The 12,431-nt window shown below is 42.2% G+C and overlaps 1 protein-coding gene across 1 annotated transcript; it reads left to right on the top strand.

Moving 5' to 3' along the window:
- The first annotated feature begins 1,100 nt into the window (after positions 1–1,100).
- Positions 1,101–12,398, top strand: csrp2 (cysteine and glycine-rich protein 2). The gene is made up of 6 exons (XM_085387552.1): positions 1,101–1,259; positions 2,755–2,873; positions 4,801–4,969; positions 7,010–7,139; positions 8,770–8,863; positions 12,212–12,398. The coding sequence occupies exons 2-6, from the start codon at positions 2,762–2,764 to the stop codon at positions 12,286–12,288; spliced, it is 582 nt and encodes a 193-aa protein (XP_085243678.1). The 5' UTR covers positions 1,101–1,259; positions 2,755–2,761; the 3' UTR covers positions 12,289–12,398.
- Positions 12,399–12,431: the final 33 nt, after the last annotated feature.

Raw genomic sequence — 12,431 nt, 5'->3', positions numbered from 1 at the left:
GATTATTTTGAACTGAGTCATGCAAAGCCACTGTATAAGGATGAAAAAAATACAGAACAGGAAACGATAACAGGTCCTCTTTGAAGGGCATAACTCAAGTCCACTCAAGAGCGATTCTTTCTGTGATTTGACTTTTTAATTAATTACTGTTGTGTGTCTTATTGAACTGTGCTGAAGTCAATCTTTCACTTAGAATACGGCTTTGTATCAGTTTTAGCTTTCATATATAGTTTGGTATCTATTTATAAGAATCGTCGGTCCTTTATGTTTGAGGTTTATGATGTAGTCATCGAAGAGTGTTGTACTGGCGAGTGCCGCATCACTGCCATTGTCTCCAGAGCTGTAGTGTCTGATATAACGGATTTCTTTCTTTATCTTGCCTGAGTGATACAAAACAAAAACAACAACAACAATTTTCTGGTAGTGGTTTTTACATTCTGTGTCCAGCAGGGTGCAAGATTACAGCAAATTTTACAGCAGTGGTGATTTAAGCCCTGACAAATTTTCTGGGATACTGCAAATGATTTCCCTGTAAATGGATGCATGCGCAAATGCAGAGATATAATATTGTCTATTGTACTAAAGTCTATTGTCTCTGTCTCCTTTCCTGTAATCCTAACAGGAAGACCAGCTTCCTTTTTCCTGCACAAATCCATGAGTTTTAAGACAGACTGCACTCAGGCACACAGCTGGTGGTTCTGCATGCTCTCTGTAGTAATATATTCAACCACATGATCCAGTATAAATGGATAAGACAATAATTCTATATTTGAAATCCGAGCCACTGGTACGTGACATGACATAAAATAAAACAATAAGTCTTTTGGGGTTTTGTTATAGGAATAATCCACCATCATTATACAATCCTACTGCCACCATAATTATCCCACACAAAAGACAAATTAAACACTTTTCACAACCTCTTCCAACTTGGTTACTCGAAGGGAAACTATTATCAGCTGGCTTGTCACTGAACCCACGTTTTGTTTGTTTGTTTGTTTTAATCAGTCTACCTTCAGTGTCAACATAAATCGTTACTCTTCCGACCGCACGGGAAAGCAGCAGTGCTGAGTTCACGCCCCTGGGTGAAACCCCTCCTCTCTCTGTAAATGTGCGGAGCAGAGCGCTGTGTGGCAGTACGGCGTGTGTGTGCTGGAGGTACCACGGAGGTTTCTGGATATACCATTCAGACTCTGAGGTCGAGCTCAACCAGTTTTGGATATTGGCTGTTTTTTCTTCTTTTTAAAAAATATTTTAAGGTAATTTTTTGTTTAACCGGTTTGGGTTCGCGGTGTGAATTACTCACTGTTCCAGTGACAAGATAAGATAAAAAGATTACTTTTGAATTACAGAAATTATTGAATTAATCTTGTTGGTCTTTGGTGCAAAATGTTTGTAGACTAGTTATCGGGCAACTTTTGCGCAGACTGTTTTGTGCGTTTCACTGATAACTTAGATATACTTAAGAAACGAGGTTCAATGCCAGAAACAGCAGTGAGCTAACGTTAATACAAAACTCTTTGCTCGGTGTTCAGCTGTTCATTAGCCAGTTGTAATCAAGTATCGCACAAACTGGTCAAACTGTGCCTTAAGGGCAAAGCCAGCAGACAAATGCATCTTTGTGATTTTAACTTTAACTTTAACTGCAGCTTTTTTGTAAGGGTGACAATATTATTAATAATATAAATTCACTGTAAAAATGAAAACAAAAACGTTACAGCTCGTGGCTGACAGAATGAGAATTTAACTCCTGTCTTTTTTCAATATGTTCATATTCCAGAATAATATAAAATAAGGTCATTACCATTCACTGATATGTTATGGAGTCGCCTTATTGTTTCAGTTGTCCCAATGCAGTCTGTAGTCTATGCGAGAAATGGCAGGAAAAAACACTTAATTTCTTATTTTATAATAAGTTTCAGATTTCCTCTCTTGAAAAGGGTTCAGTGAATCTTTCTTGAGGAGCTCCATGCAGCTTCATTAGTCTTGCTTCACTGGAAGATTTCGTGTCCAGCCATGATCTCAAAGCTCAGACTCTTTCTCAGATAGACTGGAATACACTTCCACAGCCAGTACCAGCAGACTTGTTGGCCTGTGCACTTCCACACCGACTTTCTCATCAGCTGCTGAAGTATAGCATTAGTGGGCTTTGATCCCTTCTCATGCTGGGGGCCTGTGCTGCAGTCTCTAATCCAACAGGGAGGAGACCTGTGACAGAAAAGATTAATAGTCTCGAGTGTAATGAACAATCACAGCCATTTTCAAGTTTAATTTCCAAACTATGATATCATAGCAGGTTTGTTTTGTGCTGACATGTGAGGGGAAACTTAAAATGTTGCATTTGTATTTAGTGGGATTTAATCTGTAATTACAGGCAAATGGACAAACGTTAGGGAGACGCATGGTGTGACAAGACACTGTTTATTTCTCACTTCTTCTGTGCAGTTAATGTTTGCATCCTTCAGCCACAGCTCATCAGGAAACAAAAGCTCTGAGGCATGGCGCCCGCAAGCATTCCTCTGGGTATTAGTCTGCCCTTTTGTCAAGGCTGACTTTGTTTATGCAGTTGGGATAGACGTTGTGGCCTGTAGCTGTAATTTTCAGTCGAATCATTGCTATTGTGATATAAATCCTGCAGTGCTTTAATATGACAGAAAACACAGCTGTCCTTTTTTTTACTCACTCGTGTTTGGAAGTTCAGAGGAGGAACAGACGAGATGTTTAACCTTTCTCATCATCTCTGTGTCTTGTCAGAAACACCATGCCAAACTGGGGCGGAGGCAACAAGTGTGCAGCATGCCACGGGACGGTTTACCACGCGGAGGAAGTGCAGTGTGATGGCAAGAGCTTCCATAAATGCTGTTTTCTCTGCAGTAAGTACATCAAATGCATCAAAATGCAAATATAACTTTATCTGGAATAAGACTGAGCAACGTTCCTGTCATCAGCGTAGACCCCGCCAAAGCAGGACGGCGCTTGAACTCTGTTTCGCCTCCTCGGGTCACCTAAGAAAGCTTGCTCTGACATTTCGCTCACTAATCCTCACCCCAAACCAGCCTCAAAATGTCAGTGAAAATGTTCCAGTGAAGACCTCGCGAAGACATCAGGATATTTCTCCATAGAGCTGCTGTCAAGAAAAGAGCAAAACAGTGTGAGCCACAAAAGGCGGGTTTCTTCTTTTTGAGCAGCTCTATTACAAAGACAGCTTTGTCTGACCCAGGAGGTGATGAGCAAGGGCACTTTTTTGTCCAAATTCTCTGTTTTCCGACATTCACTGATTTTTAAGAAAGATAGCTTTATGCTGACAGAGAAGTCACACAGCCTCATATGACTCTGTGTACACTATCTGTGTCTTTGTCTCACCTATTTATTCACAGTCAGTGCCTGTGGCAACACATGGGGAATACTAGTGTACATGTAGTTGAAGCAAAGAGGAAGTACTGTCAAAAAACCTAAAAGTGCATCACAAACTGAGGAGGGCAAGTCAGGATTTAGGTGCCATTCAATGGGACATGCAAGTCTTGTTTTGACAGTGTTGGCTGGGAGACGTGCAGACGTGAATGGAGACATTTTTCCTGCCGGTTGTGTGAAATCTGAAACCAGATTCAGACAGTCTCGTAGCGAAGGCCATTGTGTAAAGAATTCAGCTAATCCCAGCAGCCAGCGTGGGCACAAGCGTGCAGCCTAAAGCACCCGTGGAGCCTTTGTTTTTACAGACGCTGCTTTCTCTGCTAAGACAAACCTGCCAAGATGCTGTCAATTTTTCCAACACCTTTGGTATACAGCCAGACTCAAGCTGGAATTGATTTTCTTTAACCTTTATGTTATTTAAATACCTGCAGTTGCAATCAAAATGGTGTTAAAGTCATAAGAGAAAACACTGGAATTTGAAGAATCTGTTCTTGTTTTGTTGATTATTGTAGATGTGAACTTTAAATGCCAGAGGTCTTTGAACCTCTCATTCTTAGCAGCTGGTTCACATTCTTGAACTGGCTCTTCAGACCTTTGTGGCTATCAGATATTTTACTTTCCCCCCTTGGACACCTACTAGGAGTAACCCTTGTTTCTGTCATATCGTTCATCTGGACGTAGCGTTTTCAGTGGGAGAGATATTCTAATGTTCGTCAAGCCGCGTCTTTATTGATGTATACTGAGGTGTCAAAACTGGTCATTAAAGTTACACGGGAGGATAAAACAGAAACTACAAACAATCTTCTTTTCATTCCCACAGTTGTTGTTGACAGAAAGTGGACTGCTTTCAGCTGACACTGTAAATTACCCTTCCAGGTACATTATGTCAATTTAGCCATTCAGAACAAAGTTAGTTACGAGGGGAGCTGGAGGGCCATGTTTCGGACACTGGGTGGAGTACTCAAAAAATGAATTTGAGCCCTGCATGGCTAATTTAGGAAATCCCAAAGAATACAGAGTTAGAAGTTAGCATAATAGGTGACCACAGACACACAACTCACCTGCACTTTGTGTGCTGCTTGTGAGAGGGACGCAGTTTTTAGAACACTGACTTTAAGGGAAGAATGACTGTAAAGGGAAAGAAACAAGGAGGAGGAACTGAGGGGCCGCACTAAAAGCCAGTAAAAGATTGAATATGGATGGATCTGTGCTACTCTAAAGGAGTCTAATAATAAATATTAGAATTTCATCTAGTACTTAAAATCTTTATAGTATTTCAGACATGTCATGTGCTACATTTAGGCAGTAAATACATGTAAATGTAACCAAGTGAAAAGAATTTAGAAGACCTTTCCTCTCACTTAACTGCTGCTGTGTGTGTGTCCACAGTGGTCTGCAGGAAGGGTTTGGACAGCACCACTCTGGCCAGTCATGACCAGGAGATCTACTGCAAATCGTGCTATGGAAAAAAATACGGTCCTAAAGGCTATGGCTATGGACAGGGAGCAGGAACACTCAACATGGATCGGGGAGAACGGCTGGGAATCAAGCCTGAAGAGTAAGCTGGACTTCAATGAATGTTTCATTCATAGAGTGCCAAATCACAGCAACAGTCACCTCAAGGTGCTTTATATTGTAAGGTAGACCCTACAATAATGCATACAGAGAAAAACCCAACAATCAAATGACCCCATGAGCAAGCACTTTGGCGACAGTCAGGGAAACACTCCCTTTACATAATGATTAAAGCGTAACTCTGACTAACTGTGATCACAATGGTTATTGCAGTTAACATGTGCACATGGTATTTCATGACATCACTACTGTATGCAGTGATGTAACTTTGCTGTATACTGGCTCTCGTCTGAGTTCTGGTGATGTTTATTGTTTCTGTGGGAGTTTAAAAAGTGTTAACTTTGTGTAAATTCCCAACAGTGTTGCCAGTAACTATGAAACTATAATATCTTAACAAAGCATCATTCATCAGTTATAATTGCACAGATGTAATGCTGTGGTGTGGTTGTCGAGGCCACTGTGTAGTGTTGCATTATTTGTAATGATCTTTATAAGCTGTGGCTGCTGACTGTCACAGTGCCATTGTCAGCACGTACTTATGGAACTGAGGTTGAAGCTGATCCCAAATACACAAACTACTTCACACAAAAACCAGAAATAGAGGTTATTATGTAGCTATGTAGGTGAGCGCTGTCCTGTAAAATGAATCTCTGCCTGATTTGAAAATATCACCAGATGCAATTTAAATGCGTACAAATGGCAATAACAAGACAATCTGTATGTTTGCATACAGATCAGCTTGCCCGAGTAGTGTCGTTCAGAGTAAAGATTTCATAACCATGAACAAGCCTCTGCGCTTCACAGTCCCGGCCCTTTTCTGCAAGAACCACAGCGCTTTGAGAGAGGAAAGAAACCTTACAGGAATACTGGCAAAACTCCACTTCTTTATCAAATCCAGCTTGGCTAAGTCAATTCCCAGATGTAGATCCACAAGATTCCTACACAGTATGGAAGGAGTAGTATAGAATTTGGATCTGGATAAAGAGACAAAAAAAGAGTATGGAAACATATTTTTGTTTTTACACTAATGCGAATATTGTCTTTAAAAATGAGAATTTCTGGAAATAGATTCTATAACCAGTGTTTACCTCCAATAATAATCATTTGATTCAACAGGTTTTGGTGCAGAGCTGGGTTGCTTTAAAACTGTGAGACTGGGACCTGTCTTTGAAGAGGATACAGGCTTCTCACTGTCGACCATTAGCTACAGTAAAATGCCATGCGCTAACCTTTTTGGGTTATAATGTTAGTACAGTTTGCATGTACAGTAACTCACAACACAGTACATTGTAACAGTGGGTTTAAATCCATTCCTTTACATGAGAAACATGTTTGTCCTTTGAGGTCTGATAAGATCTGATTCATCTGCCATGAAGTCTGCAGACATGAATCTTGGAAATGGTGTCATTTTAAAAGGGACCCAGAGTACAAGATGAGGCAAGTCTGAAATTCAAAGTAAAGATCTAAGAGTGAAAAACATCATCTAACCGAACAGGATCGTTGCTTTCCATCAAGCTTCCAGCCTGCAGCCCGGGAATGGGTTGGGGATATTTTCTGGACGCTCCTAAGGCAAAATTGCATCCGAGGTTTTGTTACACTGCATAATTATTACCCTGCCTCAGACGTCAGGTGATTCGATTATGAAAGAGTTATTATGCAACCAGAAGGATCTCGCTCACCCTGCTGTATCCTCCATCACAAAGACCTTCATTCAGGGGCCACTGAGGCTGGCAGTCACCCTTCGATAAGCATTGCTCCGGGCCCCATGGTGCCCTGCTCATTTTCCCACCATTGGCAGAGAACAGACAGCAGAGCAGTCAGGTTGTTTTCTGGATCTTAATGTTTTGGATCCTACTTTGTTCAATACTAGCACCACAAATAGTCTGATATGTTGAGTTTAGGACTCTTTGAATTTACAGGCCAATGTCAGTCTGACTGAAATGAGAGTTGAACATGTGAACAATAAATTAACTTTTCCTCTGAAATAATTTGCCGTATATTTATTTGCCCTTTCCCACCCAAGGACCCAGACTCACAGACCCACGACCAACCCCAACCCATCCAAATTTGCTCAGAAGTTTGGCGGTTCGGAGAAATGCGCCCGGTGTGGAGACTCGGTTTACGCAGCCGAGAAGATCATGGGGGCAGGCAAGGTGAGAGTTTTACCTGAAGTGTGTTTAAAGATCACACCACAGACCTTCAGTCTCTCTGCTTTTCAGGCTTTAGTGAAACTGGCACACAGTGTCCACTTTGTAGGGCTTCACCAAAATCACACAAATGCTTCATGTCAAGGACACGTTTGTCGTTCTCAGTAGTGACGAGAACTAAAGTTTTGTGTGGTTTGATGGATCGTGACCCCCATGAGCTGGCACATCACTGAATGCTGATCGATCCAGTCTTGGACATAAAAACACAACAGCAGGGACGTGTTACTTTGCGTCATTTATAGTTGGTTGCTCAAGGTTCACAATACTGAAGTCACAAGCAATCCAGTGAATCAAAAGCTTCGGCTTCAGCTGACATTGGATATGCCTAATATGGTCGTGTCAGGCACTAAACTCTGGTTTGTGATAGGCAGCCAATCAGAGAGTGCTTACGGCAGATCTGCAACAAGGATTACTGTGGCTCATGCAAAGCTACAGTCGAAGTGTCTGAGATGACAACAAACAGAGTTGAAATCAGCATATTAGCTGCCCTTTAAACGAGAAAGATGCATCTCTGAATATGAATCCAATATGAACTTTGAATTGAGGCATCTGCTCAAGACATTGTCCAAGTCAGCTATTTAACTTTCACTAGTTCAGCCAAGTTTCAAAAATGTTATGAATTTATTATTACGTTAATGTGGACTTGCTTCAAGAACACACAACTGCACCTTTGTGCTGTTTTTGTTCTGTTTGCACTGTAGACACCTTTAAATCAGTTTGATCGATGGCAATCTGCAGTGTGATTTAATGTTATTCAGAAAACACTTTTCTAGTGTGCAGACTCCACTCAGCGCTACACAACTCTCATCAAACACAGCTTTAGCATGAACAGTCCCAGCACAAATGAGGTCCTTGAACTCCACTGGATCACAGTCTGCAAACCACAGGGGTGAGACTGGTTTGACTGGATTGAACACACATGGTCTTGCCTGTGCTGAACCACACGCTGGAGGTTTGCTGCGGTTTCTCCTAATGAGAGAACGCGAATGCTGTTTTTCTGATTGAAGCCGTTCCACAGAGTCTGGATGGGAGCTTCCGGACAGCTGGTGTTAATCGGACTAAGCCTGCTATTGTCAGTGCTCTGATTTACGTCTAGGGACGTATCGGCAGGATGTTTTCAGAAATCAATAACTCTCAGAGCAGTTGCTCATATGAAAAGCTGTCCATGGAGGACAAACGATTTGTGTGCTGGATTTCTGTTGCCTCTCAAAGTGGGAGGAGTGGATCATTTCCTGTCAGTGATCACTTGTGGCTTCATGCATGAGCTGAGTAACAGCTGGTGACGTTATCAGAGCTGTTAATGTGTTTCCTAATGGGAGGAGAGGCTCTTCTCATTGGCTAAGACATGACCTGTAATTTTCTGTGTAATGAAAACGCCCCAGGCCGTGGGAAAGCCAAGTTGCTTTAATTGGATTTAATAAAAGCACTGATGATACATGATCCAAGAAGCCTGTGCAGGTATCAGCTGTTATAGAATTGACCTGACATTGTACGAGCCTTGCAGTTTAATCTAGCTGTGGCATAAAAGCATAATAGCTGATCAAATGAGATCAAATCTTCCTGCTTTTCGTTGCAGCCATGGCATAAGAACTGTTTCCGCTGTGCAAAATGTGGCAAGAGCCTGGAGTCGACCACCCAGACTGAGAAAGATGGAGAAATCTACTGCAAAGGTGAGACAAATCTAAATAATTTGCAATGCTTCATTCCAGCATTACAACAGAGTGCTTCAGACACAATTTAGATTTCCTGAAAAGGTTTCCAGAAACGTCTCCGCTACCATAATAACTCCACCCAGGAATTAAGAGAGATTACTTACAGCTTCTACAAAGCAATCCCAGCACCAGCGCATTTTCCCACTGGATAGATCGACACTCCATTAATCAGTTAATGAATAATATTCAATTCAATTTTAACTGAGTTCAGTTTTAATTCAGTAATTCAGTTCAGTTGCCCAGACCTTACAATGATACAGAGAAAGCCCCACCAATCAGACGACCCTCTATGAACAAGCGCTTGGCAACAGTGGGAAGGAAAAACTCCCTTTTAACAGGAAGAAACCTCTCACAGGATCAGGGAGGGGCGGGGCCATCTGCCACAACCAGTTGGGGTGAGAGAAGGAAATGTGTGGCATACCACACTTCATGGCTCGAAAGTCAGATTGAAAATGTATGTTGGAGAACACTGCTGTTCAAACCTGTTTGTGTGAGGGAACCGGTCAGATTAAAGTTTGCTTAAAAGGACCTCCTCGTAATCCAAAAGGAGGAGAACTAAAACTGTTTTTATTTTCCACACAGCTGCACCAAGGCTCCGTGTTAAGTAAATAACACAGAGTAAAGTTGAGTAAAGTCCAGGAATAACAATAAAAATATGGAGCTGGAAATGATTGTGGTAGATTTGCTTTAATGCAGAAACTGGAGTCAGGTTTGTTTGGACTCCCCATGTCCTCAAATATCTAACCAGGAAGACTGACAAGTGGTATTGGAGTGCAATGACATTTGGTACAGGGTTTCAGAGCCTCTTTGGGGTAAATGTGTGTGTTCCTTTAACTTTCTGCTGCCATCAGCATTATTGAAACAGTACAGCTTGTGACCAAATACCTGCAAAGCAGATAACATTCCATCTGTCTCTGATGTACATTTGGTTAAACGCTTTTTAGCATGCTAGTATGTTAGCATGTTCATTGGCAGCATGCTAATGCCATTGCATTTACATACATCAGTCTCAGGACTGAGCCAGGGGAACATTTAAAGCTGCTCACTTTTAAGATTGTGCTGTGTGTCCTGTTAGTCTTGTGACTTGCACAAGGGATGATGCCTTCGCATAAAAGAGACAGAACGGTTGACTTGTTACTCACAAACACAAAGTCAGCTAATTAGATCAGTAACGGCATTATGCAAATTATTCTCTGCTCCTGTGCCAGTGAATGTGACCATATTAGCAAAAAGTCAAATGGGATGGACTTTCTGAAGTGAAACATGCTGTAGCTGGTGTTGTGTCGCATGTTTTCTGTGGGTTTGGCTCTGTCATATTAACAGAGCCTCACCAATTTGACCTCCACAACAAGCTCTCTCCTCTCAGCACAATGGGATGCTTTGCTTGAACAGAAGAGTGATACACGCTGGCAGAAACAGTCGTAAACACAACTGTCAGCAGATCTTGTTTGCTGTACGTCACAAGGAAACCGTGCACTGATGGGCAGGAATGTTGCAACTCGGCTCTAAAGACAAACACCCTCAGCTCTGCTGCCGCTATCAATCAATCTGACAGCTCGCTGTCCTCTAACAGACATGTCCGCTCTCTGTTTCAGCAACATCTGGATGTTGTTACGGTGCCCCGCCTGAGTGTTTCAAAGACAGATGTGGACAGCAGATCCGATGTTTGTAGACAGAGCTCAAGGAAACGCTGCGGTTTATTGAATGAAATCTAGGAATGCTACACAGAGAATGGAAATTCTGCAGGTCTTTGTTTTACCACAATCCAAAGAGCGGGGGTATTGAACCTTAACACGTGCATGTTAAATAAACAGCTAAAGCTGGGAAAGCAGGCGCTGCTGCTACTGAAAGGACTGGAAACACGTACACACAGGAGGTTTCTGTTGCAGTGATTAGATCTGCTCAGTCACTGGGTCATAGAGGTCAAAACTGTAAGTGCAAGCGACAGGAAAACAAACTGCTTTCACAGCAGACATCTTGACACAGTTGTGTTAATGGTTAAATCCACCTACGGAGGTCCTGTTGGTTCATGATATTGGTTGGTTAATGGACCAAACGAATGGTGAAGAAAGGCGATTTTAAGTGAGTTTGAACGTTGCATTGTTGTTGGTGCCAGACAGGCTGGTCTGAGCATTTCAGAAACTGCTGATCTGCTTGGATTTTCCCCACACAGCCATCTCTAGAGTTCATCAGAGAAGGGTCCAAAAAGAAGAGAATAGCCCGACTGCTTTAAGCTGATAGGAAGGCAACAGCAACTCAAATAACAACTCATTACAGCCAAGGTATGCAGAAGCATCATGTACCACTCCTGTCAGCTGACAACAGGAGTCTGAGGCTACAGTTTCGTCGTGATGCGTGCTCAATCATCCAGGTAAGTAAATCTCCAACAGTTGATTCTGTTCATCTGGACGTAGCGTTTTCAGTGGGAGACACGTTTCATGAGAATTTGCATAATCATGATGAAGGAACTGACCTCCCAGCTGTTTGTTCCTTCAGTGGGCTGGTTTCAGTCATTATGCAAATGTACTGTTTATAAGATTGGAAACCTGCAGTCAGCTGAGATGAGTGATGAAACGTTTCTCCCACAAAACGCTACGTCCTGATGAACAGACACAACTTTTGGAGATGAGGCTACAGTTGTCATGAGCTCACCAAAATTGAGCAACGGAAGCGTGGAAAAACATTCCCTGGTCTGATAATCTTGATTTCTGCACAGTAGGCTCTGCGCTTGGCATAAGCACCATGAAAACATGGATCCAGCCTGCTTTTTATCCCCGCTTCATGCTGGTCATAGTGGGGTAATAGTTTGGATTTTCTTGGCACATTAGTATCAAATGAGCTTTGTTCACCGCGACCCTGCCTATGTGAATACAGTGGATGGCTGCTTCCAGCAGGATGACACACCATCTCCAAATAGTTTCTTGAATATGAATAATTTCATTGCATGTAACAGCCTTGACAGTCACTAGATCTCAACCCAGTAGAGCACCTCTGAGATGTAGTGCAATGGGAGATTCACAACCTGGATGTGCAACCAAGCAAACTGTGATGCTGTGAAACAATATGGATCAACGTTCGGAGGAAAGTTTCCAGCACTTTGTTGAACCTGTGCCACCAAGAATCAAGTTGTGCAAGGAAAAGCAGCTCCAACCTAACATGACACAGTGTTGTTAGCTTGTGTTGTGTGTCATTTCAGGTTTACACAACAATAAATAATTTACTGGTAGCAGTGATTTAAGAAGCTTTCAAATAGAATGACAATTAGAAGTAGAGAGGTTTGTTGATGTTTCTTCTTTCCCTCCACAGCATGTTATGCCAAGAACTTTGGCCCCAAAGGGTTCGGTTATGGCCAAGGAGCCGGTGCTCTGGTTCACGCTCAGTGATGGCTCGGTGGGACCACAGTCACTCTGCCCAACATGAACACATTTCATCCTCTATGCTTTGATGCTTAAAAGGTGCTGTTGATACAAATAAAATAAAAAACATGAACAAACCAACGGGTCACATTTGACTGTATTTTATTATT

Source organism: Rhamphochromis longiceps, linkage group LG17 (genome assembly GCF_057381845.1).
Source record: "Rhamphochromis longiceps isolate RC_006_pf linkage group LG17, R_longiceps_female_GT1.1, whole genome shotgun sequence".
In the NCBI taxonomy this organism is placed as follows: domain Eukaryota; kingdom Metazoa; phylum Chordata; class Actinopteri; order Cichliformes; family Cichlidae; genus Rhamphochromis; species Rhamphochromis longiceps.
Note: the sequence above shows the minus strand (reverse complement) of the source record. Positions and strands in the feature narration are given on the sequence as shown.